The 19914-nt window shown below is 36.8% G+C and overlaps 1 protein-coding gene across 1 annotated transcript; it reads left to right on the forward strand.

The window, feature by feature from the left end:
- Positions 1–4177: 4177 nt before the first annotated feature.
- pou4f3 (POU class 4 homeobox 3) lies at positions 4178–7077 on the forward strand. Its single transcript, XM_066716867.1, has 2 exons — positions 4178–4364; positions 4687–7077. The coding sequence occupies exons 1-2, from the start codon at positions 4245–4247 to the stop codon at positions 5572–5574; spliced, it is 1008 nt and encodes a 335-aa protein (XP_066572964.1). The 5' UTR covers positions 4178–4244; the 3' UTR covers positions 5575–7077.
- Positions 7078–19914: the final 12837 nt, after the last annotated feature.

Below are 19914 nucleotides of genomic sequence, written 5' to 3' on the forward strand. Positions count from 1 at the left end.
CAGTTACTCGAGGAGAGAAAAGGATGTCTGAATAGATTAGTGTTCAATTGTACTGCTTGTACAATGAGCAAAGGGCCTCATTTTTGTCCAACACCCCCTGCATATTATATCTGCCAGTCATGCTCCAAGTGAACTTGCCATAGCTCCTCAAAATAATTAAAAACTACAATCATTTTAAATAGAATATCCCTACTTACCTGTTTATGTATTACCTTAATTTCCACTACATTTCCAATTCATTCCAATGTAACGTTGGATTATAGTCTACCAATATTATGTGTAACCGTCTGAGGTCGGAGCCCAGGATTGGAGCCGCTGGCCGCCGCCGCCCCTCAGCGCAGCAGCTCTAGCAGTGCAGTGTTAAGCGCTCTACGCCAAAAGGCCGGTTTCCCACCATGGCCAGCTCAACACTGTACTACTTTTACTGAGGGTTTCGTCACTTTGCAACCTGCTCATTATAAACTGAATGAGCCCCGTTACGTTTGCATTAAGCAAGTTACTTCATATTGATTCACAGAATGCAGTAACTACCAGCTATCCAATCTTACAGGTTTCTGTAATAAAAATCAAGTGGCACAGTTTTTGGTAAAGTCTATATCTGCTGTACTGTACATGGGAATTTGTGGACATTTATTACAATAACTGTAGTTACATAGTGATTTTGTTATTTTTAAATAAAATCAGCTGTATCAGTTACATTTTTAATATATTTCCTTTATATTTGTAGACATGGTTACATTGCTTCTATTGAAAATGTGTTAACGATTTCGCAGCATTTTCAAAATGAGCAAAATAGGGTGACTTAAAAGTCAGTATTCAAAGTGGTTAAATAAAATGATTAAATGATCTCGCAGTTATTAAAATGATAATGAAGCGATTCTGATCAATACATTATGCATGAAAATATTTCTTATCCTGCCCCCTCATGAAAGATATGCTGTATATTTAAGTGCTGAACTGTGTGTGTGCGAATTTGTCTATTTGTGTGTCTACTGCAATTAGTACTTTACCTAGCCTGTCCAATGATGTCTGTAGCTACACAATGCTTGTAAATGTAACATATTTATTTGTACATTGTCTATTTTCTGAAGCCCTGATGTCTGATTTGTTGCTCACACAGTTGTGAAAATAATCAATATAGAACTCCGAATTTGGAAAGAATAAAATAATAATGGACTATCTGCGAATAGATGAGAGAGAGAGAGAGAGAGAGAGAGAGAGAGAGAGAGAGAGAGAGAGAGAGAGAGAGAGAGAGAGAGAGAGAGAGAGAGAGAGAGAGAGAGAGAAACGTTTTCACAATCCTGTGGACAAATGAACCACACATCAATGTCTAAGTAGATCCGACTTTCTGAACTTCAGAAAATAAAGGATATTTAGTCTTCTGGATAACCTGTTTCTCGGCAACAGTTTTCTACTCAGTTCAAGTGTGCTGTTTAATCTCCTTAATGAATAAGAAAATAGGACAAGGTAACGGATGCCTTCCAAATACCCGATGCATTATTTACTGTCTGGGTAAGACGAAACCCTGGCTGGATCAGATTGAGCCATGGAACAGCTATGTCATACCTGGTTCTTCTTTTCTGGACTCCAATGGATATATATATATATATATATATATATATATATATATATATATATATATATATAAGTATAAGTAAATTGATCATTTAACCCTAGTCACACCCTGTAGATTTTGATTAAATCACATCGCGTCTAATAAAGTTTCTCTTCACATCCTGCATTATACATATATTTCCTTTATTGGGGAAAAAATATTATAATGAGCAGCAGGAGAAATCTATTGTATTCGTTGTCCTTTCCCCCCCCATGGAAGTCATTTATTTAATTTCTCTTGATATAAGCCACCACTGAATTTTTATCAGGCTTTTCAGAGCTATAATGTATTATTGATGGCTATTTGAATCAACGAGCCAGGCCATTGCAATGACACCTTTCACTCAGCTGATAGATAGTCGTGGCAACCCATATGGGCTCCTTGTCATTGTTTGGCCACAGACCCCCCCTTCTGCCGCTTGGGAGGTGTCACCTCAATACACGTGGCCAAGAGGCATCAATATTGCATGATCTTAATTAAAGTGAAACTCAATCATACATTTTTGCGAACAACAATAATAATTATAAAAAAAACCGTTCAATTCAATTCAATTCAAAAGAGCCTTATTGACATGACAAGGTTAGACAAGTATTGCCAACGCATTTACAGCAAATAACCAAAGGTAAAAGTACAAATAAATTATACAGGATACAGATTGAACATTTACAAGGATAATCATTTAAGAATGATAAAAATTATACTATATATACTATACTATACTATATATTTATAGTAAATACAACTGAATGACTCCGATCGCCGTTCTTATAAAGGTTCTCACTGTGCCGATATATCTTATCATTTTCTGACAGCTTCTTCTGCTGAAGCTATCAATTAAAAATCTATATTAAATTATATATTAATTACAGATACTTCACCTCCTAGGTTCAGTCATTTCAAAAGCCCGAAAGCACACGAAAGACGCTAAATAATTAAGGGGAAAGGTAATACAATTTATACATCAATTAATTACCTCTCCTAGACAAGGGCGGGCTATAAATATAGTGCCACTTTAGATAAAACTTTGATGTTGCTATTTAGGCCCTGTGAAATATAAATGATTTGCTTTAAATGTTTTATAATAAATCAGAGCATGTAGATATGCAACAAGACGGTGATTTCTCCCCTTGATGTGACTGAGGCGCATTCTTTCAAGGATTCACTCATGTTTCACTTCCATTTGTGCAAATCCTGGGCTTCATGCAAAATGATGGCATGCAAGCTATCTTCCACAGTTCCTGCACTTTTTTCGTAGCCTCGCCATCGCTGGGGATCTTATAAAAACATCTTGATGCATCAGGACCTTAGAAAAATGACAGAAACGATTATCTGAGGACGGCGTGACTTATCTGGGGGTCCCACGCTTGATCTGGCTGCGAGCTCTCCAAGGTGCTGAAGCTGGTCTTGTGCTCAGTGTCAATGCGAGTCACAAAAGTTTTATTTTCTGTGTTTCCTTTTTTTAATTAAGTTTGACATGTATTCTTAACAAGAGTATCGTGGATTGCTTCCTCAAAGGCTTTGTCATTGAACAAAAGAACAATAAATACAGTGCATGATTTTCCATTGGCACTTTAAATGAAAGTAACAGTGACCCATGTCCCCCTTCCTTCCCTTCTCAACATTAATACAGTCACTTTGCAGTCTGGTTGTTTGGGAGGGGGGTGTTGTGTTTGTTTGCGTCTACTGCCAGATTTGTACTCTAACAGATACCCATTAATTTCATTAATATTTCATGTTGAATTGAATTAGGGGACATTATCTTAATCACTGTGAGCTTAAGCAGTAAAGTGCACTGGGATCAGGTAAAGATGTATAGGCTTTGATCACTTCAGGAACAACTCATTTAAAGATAAGGAATTGAAAAGTCTTCTGTGTTACTGGAAACTTGTAGAGAGTAAGATATCACAGGCATGGCGCTAAGTTACTCAACTTTATGAATTCACTTCCATAGTAAATTGAATGATATATTGGTTGTATTATAATACGTTAATGGAACAGAATTACTTAGATACATTTTTATTTGCCATTTTTTTAGAAACAGGAGATAGAGTATTTGAAAATAGGAAAGAAATGTGTACCCGCACAATCTAATAATTAAATGTGGAGTTTAAGGCAGCATTTATCAGGTTGATATACTCAAAAAAAAAAAAAAACAATAACATTTAAAAATAAATATTTGCTTTAAATTTTTCAGTTCATGTGGAAATAGGCTACATGTAAAATATACAGTATATACGATTTCCTTTAAAACTAACATCACCCAACTCGACCTCATGGTGCATCCAAGATTGGCACTTAATGTTTTTTTTCTTTTCTTTTCTTTTTTTGTAATTAACGCACTGTGCATCAACGGCCTCCATAAAATAGCCAGGTCATACAAAAATGTTTGAAGCTAAATGGTTTTGGCTCCTCCGGCTAATTTCCTGGGCTTCTTGCATGCAACACGCTTGCGCACAGCTGCCGGTCCTATTCCTGGCATGCAGCTTGTAAGATGAGTAAAGAAGCAGGTGGAGAGAGATGTATAGAGAGAGGCTCTGTCATTGGAAATAGCTCACACTGACAGGAGCAAGCCAGAGAGTCGACCCAGCCTCTATGTCAGGGCTGCCTACCTGCAAGGTGTGCTACAAAGATGATGACCATGAACAGCAAGCAGCCTTTCTCTATGCACCCTGTGTTACAGGAACCAAAATACTCCAGCCTGCACTCAAGTTCAGAGGCTATGCGCAGAGTTTGCCTTCCAACCCCACAGGTATGTAAATCTGCATAATTACTGCTTTAAGGCACAATTTTTTTTGACAGGCACTAGCTTAATGTTTTTTTCATGTTGCCGGAACAATCAGATAGCTCAGTACCTCTTCTCTCCCCCCCCTCTCTCTCTCTCTCTCTCTCTCTCTCTCTCTCTCTCTCTCTCTCTCTCTCATCCACATGTCTATTCAAGCAAAGCTTCTGCCTTCATATTAATTTTTATGACCTGGGCTTTGAGGAGGCTTCTCTCTGTGCTTGAAAATGTTTTTTAATCCTGAGTTGACAGAATTCCCCACTGACTCCAATATGCGCATCCTTGCTTGCAGCTCCAGGGCAATATATTCGGAGGCTTTGATGAGAGTCTGCTTGCCCGCGCCGAAGCTCTGGCGGCTGTTGACATTGTCTCCCACGGCAAGAGCCATCCTTTCAAGCCAGACGTGACCTACCATACCATGAGCAGTGTCCCCTGCACCTCTACCTCTTCCACAGTGCCCATCTCTCACCCGTCCACCCTGACCTCTCACCACCACGTCCATCAGAGTTTGGACGGGGACCTTCTCGACCACATCTCGCCGAGCCTGACAGTCAGTGGGATGGGGGCACCCGATCCATCTGTCATGTCCGCTCAGGTCCACCAGCACCATCTACAGACCATGGGTCATCTCCACCAAGCCATGGGGATGGGACACCCCCATTCCCTGTCCGCTCACAATGGGATGACCTGCATCAACGACGTGGAGTCCGATCCTCGGGAGCTGGAGGCGTTCGCCGAGCGATTCAAGCAAAGGCGGATCAAGCTCGGGGTGACCCAGGCTGATGTGGGATCTGCTCTGGCCAACCTCAAGATCCCCGGGGTGGGGTCTCTGAGCCAGAGTACCATCTGCAGGTTTGAGTCGTTGACCTTGTCCCACAACAACATGATTGCCCTCAAACCGGTGCTGCAAGCCTGGCTGGAAGAAGCAGAGGCGGCGTACCGGGAGAAGAACAGCAAGCCCGACCTCTTCAACGGCAACGAGAGGAAGCGCAAACGCACGTCCATCGCCGCCCCAGAGAAGCGCTCCTTGGAGGCGTACTTTGCCATCCAGCCCCGGCCCTCGTCGGAGAAAATCGCTGCCATCGCAGAGAAGCTGGACCTTAAAAAGAACGTGGTTCGAGTCTGGTTTTGCAATCAGAGACAAAAGCAAAAAAGGATGAAATACTCGGCGGTACATTAATCAGTGTGACTTTATATTTTATTGAGAATATCGCAGGGATCCATCTATCCATGTCTTCGTGAGGACTAGCGCAACTACAAGCCATGGACGGACTTTTTTTTGCCTCGCTCACTTTTTCTAAAGTACCACACCAGTTGAAAAGTTTGACTTCATTTGTAAAAAACAAAAAAACAAACACAAAAAAAAAAAAAAACATGTATCGTGCACTAAAGGTGAATCGCTTGTCACTTTGAGGAGGTTTGTTGCTTCGATGTACCTGATGAATTGTCTTGTTCTCATTCTGCAATAACATGTTTCTAGTGCTCCTACGACTGCTAACGACAACAGTGCGACTATGACAGATGTCATGAAAATACCAGAAGTTACCAGAAAACAATACAGAAAATAGTCCCCGATTTAAAAGGTCTGGAAGAGAACCGTTGCACACAATTAACTAGCCTAAATATATATTTAAAACATGTGCAGTGTAAAATGAAATAAAATCAATCAATTTGTATTTTTAAGTTATAAAAATTAATTACAACTACGTTTCAGAGGTTATTATTTACAGTTATTTCGCATGATTGTATGCCACAGCATATTTTGTTCTATTAAAATGAAGCCATTATTTAGCACTACATGGAGCTCCATTATCGGTTCCAAAATTGACAATACAGAGGTCCCAGCTAGCAAAATTATGTTTTAGCAAAGTTATCAAAACGTTGCAGTTTGGTTACTGTTACGTTCGTTCAAAGGGTTGCAGAAACATGTATGTACATGTATGTTCGTGATTACGTCCAGAAAACGGTGTCACATAACGTTATAACATTTCAAAAATGTACAAAAAATGTTTATGATCAATGACCAATTGTGGTTTTAACAACATTGCCACAACATTTCTTTAGGAGTTAACATTTCTGACGTTTTTACAGCGTTGCATTGGCCCCAACCAACCTTCAACCTTACTGCACTGTTGTTATAACATTTTGTGTTAGCTTGGGTAGGCTGCTAGAGAATATTGTTTGTTGGAAAATGTTAATGTTTCATTCTTTGGATCACAGATGTTTATATATAAATATATAAATATTCATATATTTTTGTTTCAAAGTGTACCTAGGTTTTTAGGTACATAGAATAAATTAAAATCACCTTTTTCCCCACAACTGAATAGCACAACCATGCACTGTGTCTCTTTGAATAAAAATAATATTAACAGTAATAATAATATATATCACTGTGAGTTTTACTGATATATAACTGTTAGTGAGAGAGGTGGAAATAGTATCTCAGTAGTAGGTAAACGACTTATTTATGTATTAATTAATTAATTTATTTATTCTAAAGTACCCTGTCATTTCTTGTATGTGGGTGTATACAAGCAAATTATAACTTTTAAAAGCACAAGGTAGTCAAAGTCCTGTTCTACATGAATCATGTCTCTTTCTCACTTTACTTTTTTCTTGACCAAGTGTTTTTTCGTCTTTGCCTAATGTTAATAAAATAAATTCTCTATTATTTTTAAAATGGGTTTCTGAAATTCTTTCCATGACTTGCATTACATTTACTATTAAACATAGTTGCCACTCTGTCCGTTTTGAATCCCCTTAAATGCATGATCTACTCAGGTCTGTCTATCTATCTTTTTGATCTATCTATCTGGTGTCGTTTTTGTTTGTTTGTTTGTTTGTTTGTTTGTGTTATGATTGAAATAAATAACATTTTGAATAGTTTTGTGACACATTTTTTTCCCTTCTCTAATAAATTAAACATTCATCAATTCGTAAAAATGAGCCCAGCATTGGGAGGTTCACAGCCAATCAGAAAATAAAATGAGAATGAGATATAATTATGAGAAATAACATTATAACGGGTGTTAAAGTTTGACATCCTTCGTTTTTGTGTAAATCTATCTATCTATCTGTGTCCATCTCTCTGCCTGTCTGTCTATGTATTTGTCCATCTGTCCACAAGATATGGCATGAATGCTGCTGAATGTTTGTTCACAGCGCCATGGTCCCGAAAAAAAATACTTTCCAGCAGATTTGGACATAAATCATGCAGAGTGAAACCGAGAGCCGCCAAAACCATTGTAATGCCAGGCCTGTGTGTTTTAAAGAGAACCAGGGCTATTTTATTTATGAATCCCTAAAGCACCGTCGCCATTAAATATGAATGACCAGAGTACAAGTATTTTCTGAATATTTTACGAAAGAGTTTCAATGACTGTCAGTCACGAAGTTCACATTTTCAATAAAAAAAAAAAAGGCTATCAAGTTTTTTATGCTTCAGCTCTCCGGATTTTTTCAGATCTCGCAGCTCCTACCTTTGCGCCTCATTTATCAGTCTTTTTAATCAGCACCAACGATTTTTTTCCATAATCAAACGTCCTTTAATAATGGATGTCCTTATGCCATTACATTATATTGTGGGTTTTGACATTTTAAAATAAGGGGTAATGCAATATTAATTGGCTGTAGTGGTATAAAACAGGGCAGAAAGCAGTTCAGACTGCATAAGAGACTTCAGTGCGAGGGCCCATTAGGATCCCAGTGGAGGGAAGCGGCCCTTTATCCCAGGTAAGGATGGCATTATTTAGCTTCTGTTTATTCATTTGCTTTTATTATCACCTCATCCCCGGTTAACTGGCAATTCACTTTCTATGAATTTGCTGTTACGTTTATCTTTATCGAAGGTAACATAAATTAAAGAACAAGAATGATGATGATGATGATGATGATAATAATAATAAATGAATAAATAAGAATAATAAATTAAAAGGAGATACAAATATATGTAATTGTTATGAGTTTACATTTACATTTGTCATAGCTGAAGTATTTTATCAGATGCTTAAACTTTGCAGCTGCGAAATTATAAAAAACGTTTTGTGTGATCGAACGTATTGAGATTTGTCATTAAAAGTGATAACATTTTTTTTTTCAATTTATGCCACGTATAAGTAAATCATATACTATATACATATATTATTCCTTTCCTTTTTTTTTCTCAGACGGTCGGGATTGCATTATATGCTATTTTGCGTGTTTCTGCACATTCATCTAAATGTGTTTATTATGCAAATGTTATGGTATTAATTAAAAAACGAAATATTATTATAATTATTGATAGTTTGACTACTATTAATAATAACAACCCTGTTATTGACAGAAGCTAAAAGATATTCAATTTCTCTTCGTTTAATTTGAGCCAAAGGCGTAGTTTCTACAGCTCTGGTGCTCTTTTTAAAGTGCTTTTCATTTTCAATCCCTCCTATTGCAATACATCAACCCACAGGAGGTAACATCTCTGTTTTTGAATCCATCATCTCTTATCAACACAAATCAGAAAGATCAATGCAGCAACCCAGGGCGGGACACATACAGTTTATAGGAACTATCAGGATAACTTCTCTTTTATTCGTGATTCTGACATGATGCCACATACCTGTACAACAACACAATGCAATATCTTAAAGGCATACAATACAATGTCATGGCTTTCCTGAGAGACCCACAGAAAGTGTACAGAAAGCTGCTAAAATCTAAACTTCATACACAGCACATACCGAAAAGGGAGACACACACAGCTTACATGATATATTAATGGATAATTTAAATAATTCACAGTATTTTAATCGTTAGTACGTTGGTACGTTAGTACCAGTTCACAGGCGGCAAACCTCACCGTGCACCCAATAATTCACAGCTATGGCATGCAATGTGAGTTTTAAAACAAAGTTATGTTTTCATGATTGTATGATGTTAGTATTTCACATGGGCCATTTCAAAAACTTGAACCTCCATCTATTTATAATTAAACTGTTACTGGGAAACAACTGTGTATGTATGTATGTATGTATGTATGTATGTATGTATGTATGTATGTATGTATGTATGTATTTGAGTTAGTTGGAGTACAAGTGTTGATTCTATTTTCCTTAGAGAGCAGTGTATATTGGAAGATAAATAGATAACGGTATCCTATAAGTATTTAAATGTGCTTGTATTTATTCACGAAAACAAACTCACTCGTTCGTTTCCTTAATTTTAATATATACTGTTTATCTGGCTGTTTATATATATATATATATATATATATATATACTCCTTGTCGTATGGTTAAGCTTTTAACAGCACCGAAATGACCTGCGCTCTCTGACCATTTCCATTGCTTCCCAAATGTCTTTCGATTCCAGCCACCATAAATCACCTCTATAAGAAGCGTGGTTTTTATTAAGTCTTAATTTCTCCTGAAAACTGAACTAGCCTAATTGTAGGCCTATATCCCTTCAGTGGGATCTAATCTTTGCAGGTCTCAGATCAATTAACTATTTGAAGCTCCATTACCCTTGTCTTAAATCTGAAAATATTCATGTTTGTTGTCACTTTTCTGGTAATTAAATGGGAAACTATACGTGAGAGAAAATTAAATCCGAAAATTAACAGAAATATATTCCGTAATGCAGGTTGATTACTAGTGCATTTGTGGGGAATTCAGCCGTATCAGCTCCGGCCTTCATATCACACACAGGACCTGGGTTCACTCAGGTGCGTCAGTCGTGGCGCTACTGGGCTTAAACTGCACCCTTAATGAGTTCACTATGACCTCAAAAAATCATCCATGAAGATATTTCTCCAGTACCTAACATTTTTCATGTAAAAAGATTCTTCCATTAAATGTACCTTTGCTGATGCAGTCATTTGATGGTTATTGTAATTATCTGAAAATTAATTGTTTGAAGCCCTTGTCAGGAATGCAATGTTTGCATGAAACAAAACACAAATATGAACTGAAAAGAATGAAGTGACTACATCACACGGTGTGAAGAACTGAACATAGCAACATATGGAAGAGGGTAAAGGAAGAACACGTTGCTGCGTTTAGACAATATGAAGCCACCTTTCTGAGAGAATAGGACAATTGTAAAAGGCTCTTTATTACAGCAAATCAATAATTAATTTATTTGTATAGTTATCTGGTAGCAACAATACAAGGCAGCTGTAAAACATTTATGAAAACTCTCTCTCTCTCTCTCTCTCTCATCCCTCCAGACCTAAGTACAGAAACTGCTATTCGTTCTTCCATTTGTTTGTTTACTATTAAACACATTGGTCAAACCTTAAAGTATTAGGGTAAATGAGTAATCAAGTATGGGTGTTTGTGTTCATTCCCCCCCCCGAATATCCATGCACCACTATTCTTTAAAGGGATCATTAAAACCAAGCATGTCTCTTCAGCAAAACCATGTCTTCCGGTAACAGATCAACATTCTTGCACTTCACAATTCTCTCTTGCTCTGGGAAGTGCTTTAATGTGAACTGAGGAGGAAAGAGTATTCAAATCTTATTCGATTTTTACAGGTGACTTTTTTTTTAATTGTTTTTAAATAAATGGATTTGAATTCCTCATGAGCTAATTATGTATTAGGTTATGCCATGCTAAGTTTATAAAGATGGCGTGTGTGTGTGTGTGTCAGCCGGTATCACTATGTTCACAGTTAAACCTAAAAAAGACATGGAGTGATAGCAAGTCAATATTATATTCTATACAGCACACTGCAATTACTAGGTGTCCAGCACATTATAGATCTGTTTAATGCATATGTACATTTTCTCTGGGATATCTTACAATTACTACAGAACAACCCCCCCACCCCAACGTGATTATGATTATGTTCAACATATCTTGCAGCAGAAACAGAACTGTTTATGAATTATTCCCTTTTGAAGTAGATTCCAATTTTATTATGAAAAGCTTACCACTTGTTAATTGATATATAAACATATAGCATTAAGACAACAAAACAGTAACATCTACTCTTGTGATCTTAAGGCGAAGATAATGTAATAGTAAATGCTATGGTTGATGTTGTCGTCGTTTCTCTTCCAGACATGCATTTACGGGAGGGATTATAAGAATTGGAAACGAATGATGTTGTATTCCATGTGCAGAGCAAAGTACATGCATTGTTTTCAAGCTGTCATATCTCCATGGCCCGTTTGTATCTATAGCGAATTAAAGGAAGGCTTCGTGTGCCGGATTCCCTGGGTATCTCGGAAACTAAAAGATTTGTATGGTTCAAACTGACACAGAATCCCATTTAACATACAACAACACACACACTTAGACAAGCCCCTTGCTACTGTGTGCGTTATGAATAGCTATCATGCATTGATTTTCTATTTCTTTTGCCCTAATATCCCCATCTTTCTCCCTAGGGCCATGCTACAGAGAGATGAAAGCAAGGGAGACCAAACAAGCCATCTACAGTACTCACACAATTGATTTTTACACAAAATTTGCCTTTACAAATGATGATGGAAAAAATTGGCATGAATAATTTACACTGAAAACAAATGTGGAATGAAAATCGATAGGAGCTCACAAAGCATCATAGTGGGATTAAACGAAGCATTGATACTATATGATGGCTGCTCTGTGGCTACATGATACTCAGATCAAGGTTTCTCTGTCTGAACAGTGACTTTTTTTCATCATGCTACACCTGTTGCACCTTCCCCATAGGGACACAAACTAATTGCCTTGTGTTTACTTGTCTACCTTTACTTTTGAAGCTGCATCCCTTCGTTCCCACTGCACCGCCAGAATATTTACAAAAACATGACAAGTGTTTTTACCAGTGCTGAAAGTCATTATGCTTGGAGCCTGCCATCCTGCCTTGGAATTCAAAGCGTATTTAAAATGCAGTTTTCTCAACCAACCTTAAATCGTCTGCTTAAGAGCAAAATAAAGGAAGTACACAAGCTTTAGTTGAGACTGAGTTTTATTTATAATATATTTATGAAAACAAATCCTTGTATTCTCGTCAGTTTATAGCACAGGGAATGCTACTTCTTTGCAAAGATGTGTTTTTACTACTGTAAACTATAGAGCATATATAAGCTATTGTAGTGGACGATGTATTGTTATATGAACAAAATTCCATGCAACCTAAGATAGGCTTTTTGTTTGTGGTTTTCTGATAACTTTGTAACTTCTTACACAGGGGAGGGACTACCGTTGCCGACAGTGGGATCAAAGCAAGACCGGTGACACCCAGAAAACTCCACATGATTGCATGAAAGACACAGCTTGCATGGCTGCTGTAAATCATGGGTTCTTGTTCTTTGTTTGTTAGTTTGGTCTGGCAACAAATCTATGATTGAAAAGTGTATTTGTCTTGGTTGGCAGTTTAATAAAGTAATCCATCAGAAATTACAGGTGATGCTGAAAATAAAGTGCTGTGGCTTTGAAAAGTATCGAGTTCTTCTTCCCTGCCATGTTTCTATCTAATGTTAAAAGGAAGCCCACTTTGTTTGTTTTTTAGTATGGGTATGGGTGCAGTGTGACCCGTTGGTTTGCCTTTTGACCCCTGAAAGTAATCAGGTTTTGTCTTTTCTGTCATCTATGGCATCGTGGGTCAACATTGCTGTCCATCCAGTTTAGAAGTGAATTCAGGAGTAAGAAACCAGAACGCTTCTTGTAGTTGATTGGGTTAAAGGATACACCAGAGCAGCAACTTTTATAATAGAATATATTACCTAGCAAGTTAATTTAGAGATATATGTTTCTACATGCTTGCATCATTTTAGGTTTATAGGTGAAATATATTTAAACATGAATTGCTCATGTAAATAATTGATAGTTGAAGTATCCAATGGGTTGGATGTCATAACACACTTGTTATGAGGTAAACTGAGATGAAGTCTGCCACAGAGCAGGAGCATGTGTGAAGTGAGAGCAGATCAATTATTCATGGCATATTAAAGGTATTGCTTTTTCACATACAATCAGACCGTCAGCTGACACTAAGCAATATGACACAGTACCTGACTGCAGTGTGTGTTTTCTTTATTATTGTTTCAGGCTATTTTATTGGTAGAATTAACAACAGACTCCATGATTGAAAAACACCTTTTACGTGATTAAAACAGAACGAATTTGGAATAAACAAAAGGGAAAGAGCAAAGTGGGGATTTGTCAGATGTAGCCGATTATATATGTTTTAGATAGTTTAATTAATTGAAAAGAGGACCAAATATAACATAATTTATTCCTAGAGTGAAGTTAAAGAAAATAATAAAGAATCAATTAACAAATACACCACTGCTTAATTTGTTGAAATGGTATTATTAAGGATATTTTGAATCAAGAGATGAACATGTTTTAACATTCAGATATAATATAAATACATATATACATTGAGGCACAAAAGTTTGCCTGAGATGTTTCTCAAGTTGAAACAATGCCTGACACAATAGGGATGAGAGTGGTGCTAATTGCAGCAGACTGCCTTCCGGACGGACGAGCCGCTCTTCCCGGCAGGATGCTGTTCGGGCATTAGGAGCCACTGTGAAGGAGAGGAAACCGCATAGAGAAGACACTGGGGCGTCAATAATTCATAAAATGCCAGCAGCAACAAACGAGAATGGGACCAATATGGAGGGAACAAACTATCTCCCTGCTTTTTATTAGTCTTCTCCTATTACCATCACACGGGCAACCATTTCAAACTTAGTAAAAGTTTTTTATCAACATGTCAGCAAATCATTGGAGACATGCCTCAGCTGCCTCTGTGCTGCCCTTTAGAGTTGAACCAGTCCTTTTATTCAGTTCAGTAACACATTCATGGACAAACTAGTTAATCTCAGATGAGTATGTGAACAGATAAACTTACAAACATCTTTCAGATCAAAACAATCTGACATCGAACATATATATTCTCTGATCAAATCCACGGTCAGAGCAAGATCATGTCATTAAGTCAGATTCATTCCTGTAATAAGCAATGATGTAAAAGTAAAATAAATTGCAGCATTCACTAGTATACAAAAGAATCAAAACAAAACTACTGAGACTGAGATATAAAGCTAAAATCTGTTCATTCTCTATTGAAAAGATGTTTGCAATGCTGACATTTATTTTCCTTTGGTGACTGGTTTCCCTGCATTCTTTGGTAAAAAAAAAATGTGTTTCATTTTGACTTTAATATTTTCCAGATATTAAGCAAATGTTATTTTTTTCCTTTATAAAAATAAAAAAATAAGTCTAAAATAAGTCTAGAAATGTTCAAAGATTTTTTTTTCTATCACAACTTAAAGGTACAGAAAAAATAAATAAAAATAAAAATGTCATTATTATCACATATTTGTTGTTGGCTGAGGCTATGAAATAAGGGATTTATTTTGACTATTTATTTATTTTATTTATTTATTTCAATAAGTATTTTTCTTTAATTAAATCTGAGCGAGTGATTGTGCAGTTAAACAGCAATTGCACAAGTTGGACGCATCATTGACAATCGTTGTTTTCTTGGACAGTGTGGACAAACAATACAGCACAACACAAATAACCTCATTTAATTCCATAACATGTACCGCTTTAACACTTGATTCAATCTTAAACTGAGGTGACATGATGTAGGAGTGCTTCTACAGAGCAACTGGTAGAAATTAGGATAGTTAACAGTATTGAAGTGCAAATAAATATTAATCTCCCTGTGCAGTCTGCTGTCTTTAGATGTGCACTAGATCTTTTCTCTAATCTTTATAATGAACACTAAAGAAAGGCAGGGTGTCAAGAAATATTTCCATTCATCAGCACCTCCAGCCGAGCCCCCCTGTTGAGATGGGGGCTGGGGTTTTGGGGGTTGTATGGGGGAGGGAGTAGCGGACACGTAAGTTCATTCTACATAATGTATGCACAGTCATTAGTTCAGAATGTGCTCCTTTGGTCTCTTCGCAGTCTGGTCCAACAGGACTGGTCTTGGAAATGGAAACACAAAAAGCAGAAGCACTTCACCTTTCAAGGATCTGAAAGAGATCAATTTCAAATATACTACTTACTTACACTGTATATGTCAGCCACCCCCAAAACTTCTGTTGCATTACATTTTTGATTTAAAATTGAATCAAGCATGAGACAAGATTTGATTCATTGTCATGCATTTCTAAATCGCCCCACGTCAAAAACAACGGCCACAGTTCCACATCCTATCGTGGATTTCCACTTGCTAACATTCAATTGTCACTTAGTGTCTCAGATAATAACCATGATGCTGACTTGAATTAATTTTCTTTGTAAACATAAGCGGAAGAGACTGTTTGTTAAATCATTGAAGATCGATGCTTTAAAAAATAAATTTCCATTCTCAAGAAATCATTAATAAAACAACATTAGATGCTGTTTGTCTGCTCAATGGATGCAAGTACTTTAGATCAAGTCTGACAGAATTCTTTCAATCGTTCAATTTCAAATGACAGTTCTGTGTCTGAGTAGTTAAAAGTCCATATTTTAATATTGCAACAAAAAATATATAGTACATTTTTTGTAAATTGCTGCAAAATATCTTAATTCAACCTTTTACTTCATAACTTAACAAAATGTCTGTCTGATGCATATGTATTTTACAATATTATTATTTTGACTACAGTACATCAGTATGTTGTTTCACAAATATAATGAATTCAACACTACAAACAGTCCTTTCTAAAGTAACTTGCTTTATGTAATTTCTCATGATAAGGGCCAACCTGAAATACATATTTTACATCTCCTATGCAGCAACATCAAAGACTTATGATCACAAAGCCTCACTCTCCCTGTATGACTGAAGGAGTATGACCAAAGTACATCCAACTATAATCCAGAGTGGATTTCATCTCCCTTGTACACAAACGGTAGTTTTAAACTTCTCTTCAACTAAATCACTACAGAACAAATATGTCTTAGGTCTGATTCTCAATGCCATATATTTGAGTGACACCCTCCTGAAACAGGATCAAGGGGAAAGAAAAGCATAAAGGACAAGTAACATCCATTGGCTCATGGAGGCTTCATCCTGCTTAATTCATTTGCTTCAAGAGTATTATACAAAACATGTATTATGTATTAGTTCTCTATTATAAGAATGCCCTCAGAAACAAGAGCAATTGACTTAGAAATACTGATATTGTTGTGATTACCTTGGGAAAATACTTTAAGGATTCATACAAACCATAAAAAATAAATATACATGCTAGAAGCACAGATTCCCTTTGTTTGTTACACCCTCTATCTGAAAAAGATAAACAATTTTATTCAGAATATCTTGGTCTAATTTTATTTCCTGAGGAAATTCTCTTCAAGGTATGTTTTTAATTTAGTAACAGGAGATACTTATTCTTTAAGAGTGAAAAAACTTTCACTTCATAAATTAAAAAAAAACTCAACTAAAAAAAATATTGCTGACCAAAGAAATAATATAGGTGATTGTTCGCTGTAGATTAGCCTTGATGATGTTTACTGCAAACTAGCTTTGAACCTGCCAGAGGAAAAAGAACAGCCGTCTGCACAGGACCTCCGGGTCTCCCTCAGCAGATGCTGCTACCACTTTTACGGCCTTGGCCCTGCAGACAGCCTGGGGCAAAATTTCAAATTTACCATCAAACCTCTACCACAGGCTCAGAAAAGCTGACAAAATGTCAATGTCCCAGAGCTCAATTAGCCGAGCCTTTAAATACAGCTCACCCAGATCAAATGAAATCACCAAAGCTTCATGATTATCAGTCGCATGTAAGACCTCTTTATACGGCCTAAAGGCTGTACCTCATTATTATTTTATTATATCCGTCTGGCATGAATAATGCGCAATTGAAGGTGTGATTCTCTTCCCTGGTTTTGATTCCACTGTTTTGAGGAAGAAACAGTGTTTGTCAGTGTCTGTGTCTTACATGAAACTAACCCTGAACTCATTGCTCATATGAGACAGACACTATTTGTGTTTTTTTATCTGAACCATGGAGCCTTTAAAGCTCCTTTTGCATTTCTCAGAGCAGACACTGAAGCAACAGTTTTCAAAAATGCGACATAATTCATGTGTGAAACCCTGTTTGTCTTGGTCTAAACCACGTCAATACACTTTTATGATGATTTATTTTTGATCACAAGCCTAGTCATTTATTTAAAAAATAATCCTTCTTTCCGTTGCGTATACAAAATTTACATCTACCTAAAAAACATGTCAGATCAGTTTAGATTAAATGCTGCTCTCTTGGCAGGCATGAAATTAATCAGATTGCCCACTAGAGTGAAACTATACGAACATCCTGTTGGGAAACTACTCTTTGCATCCAAGGAAGATCATTTCAGATTCAATTCTTAACAAAGTACAAGAAATAAGGCCTAACCTCACATATAAAAAGCAATTTCCACTTTCCACTCATCAACGGTTGTGAGACCGCAAGAGACATGCTTCGCTGATCATTTGTTTTGACCAGAGAAAGTAAAATAGTGTGTAGTTTATTGATTTTATTTCTCTGTGACTTTTCAACTCAAAATAAGGTATTGGTTCACACCAATAAACACCACAACCATTCTGCACATTACTGTAACAACATCGAGGAAACTACTCAAACACACATCATCATGCACATGTGAAAAGCATCATCATTAGCCTGTTAAAAACAATGTTAATAGTGTTTCCAGAATTGTACCTATACAAATAAAACTCCTGAATTGAACAAGGAAGAAATACAAATGTGAATTTACACATGCGGCCTTTGGACTGTACTGAAGCAGAGGAGGTCAGTGAAGGATTTTAAAGCCAATTTTTATTTTAATGAAACACATGATACTATTCATTCTTTGTTTCGTACAATTTAATGTAAGTGTAGTCGAACGTTTCAGTATAACTGTACCATGCATTCTATTCAAGCATTGTGCAGAGAAATATATTACTACTCGTTGATTCTTGTCATGTTAAAGCGCCACCTGATGGTTTTACATAGCAGTACACTTTTGTATTTAGAGGTATATATATATATATATATATATATATATATATATACTGTATACATCAAACATCTTCTTCTTCTTCTACTTCTTCTTAATAATAATAATAATAATAATAATAATAATAATAATAATAATAATAATAATAATTTACTGGCAGACGCCCTTATCCAGGGTGACTTACAGGATACAAGAGCGATACAATAGTGCAATACAATTAGTTTCAATATTACAGAAGTACATAGGTGAAATATACAGTTAATATATAATAAAAGTCATACATCCTAGTTCAAGGTAACAAATAATATATATAATACATTTATTTGTATTGTTTTTGTTTTGGCCATGTTAACTAATTAAATTACAGTTTTCCTCGATTGCTAAGACACTTTTAATGAAACTGGGGTCAACTTGATCTCCATCTTAACCTAATGAACACAAAATTATTATTATTATTATTATTATTATTATTATTATTTTGCAAAACCCTAAGTCATTTCACACATAATGCAAATGCTTAAAATTAAAATATTTGGTCACTTCTACTACAAATTACTCCCATGAATGTGAACCTCTTTTGCATGTGTGCGAGAGGCTGGGCAGCGCAGCACCCCAAACATTACTACAGTGTATGAGTGTGAAGCCGCCTTCAACCTTTCAAAAGTAAGGAGATGAGGGAGGAACCCCATTGTTAAGAGGCCCACCATAAATATGCAAAGGGAAGCACACATCAATATGTCTATTCTTTGCCACATTCCTACAATTGGCCCATAAGATACAGAACATCTACTCACAATTCCTTACGCATTTCAGCAGAGAGTGTTATTGCCTAAAGAAAGAGGGATGGTGGGGCCCGCTTCTTCATCATATTGTGACAATGTTGCTTTCCACCACTACCATCAGGTTACTGAATGGTTTGCAGCCCACCCATGGTGATGCAATGTCTCCCTCCGTGCTCTCCTTTTCTCAATCCAGTCGAGGAATTCTTCTCTGCTTGGAGGCAGAACGTTTAGGATTTCTGTCCACATGACCAGATGTCTCTCCTAGATGCAATGAATGCTGGCTGGCTGGCAGTCACTGCAGAGGGCTGCACCATGCAAGGAGATTTCATCCTCCCTGCATTCTGTGGGAAAACATCTAGTATGATGTTGATGAAAACATGTGACCTAATTGACAAGAACGAACTGACTGAATGTGGTGTATACTGTATTTGTGTTGCCTTTATTGACAATTGCTTTGCTTTGATTGATTTGTCAGCAAATCATCATTTAAGTTATTCTCACCCAAGATGGCCGACCGAAATCCTGCTCAGCGGCACAGTACAGACAAATAGAGTATCTAGAGCTATTTGATGTCTATGGTCTCTCGTCGTGGGTCAGCCTTCCATTTGCTTCGATTGGTTTGTCTTCCTTCTACGGTTTTTCTTTATTGGTCAGCTAGTCTCGTCGTTAAATGACGTACACAAACGTTCACGTTAAGTTGATTGGGTTGTGCTTGATCCTTCTGTCTCTCATTGGATAATACATGTGTCTGTCTGTGGTAATCGGGCAAAGTAGAAGAAACTGCGCATGCCCAGTAAGTCCCCGGTAG

Source organism: Amia ocellicauda, chromosome 11 (assembly GCF_036373705.1).
Source record: "Amia ocellicauda isolate fAmiCal2 chromosome 11, fAmiCal2.hap1, whole genome shotgun sequence".
Lineage (NCBI taxonomy): Eukaryota > Metazoa > Chordata > Actinopteri > Amiiformes > Amiidae > Amia > Amia ocellicauda.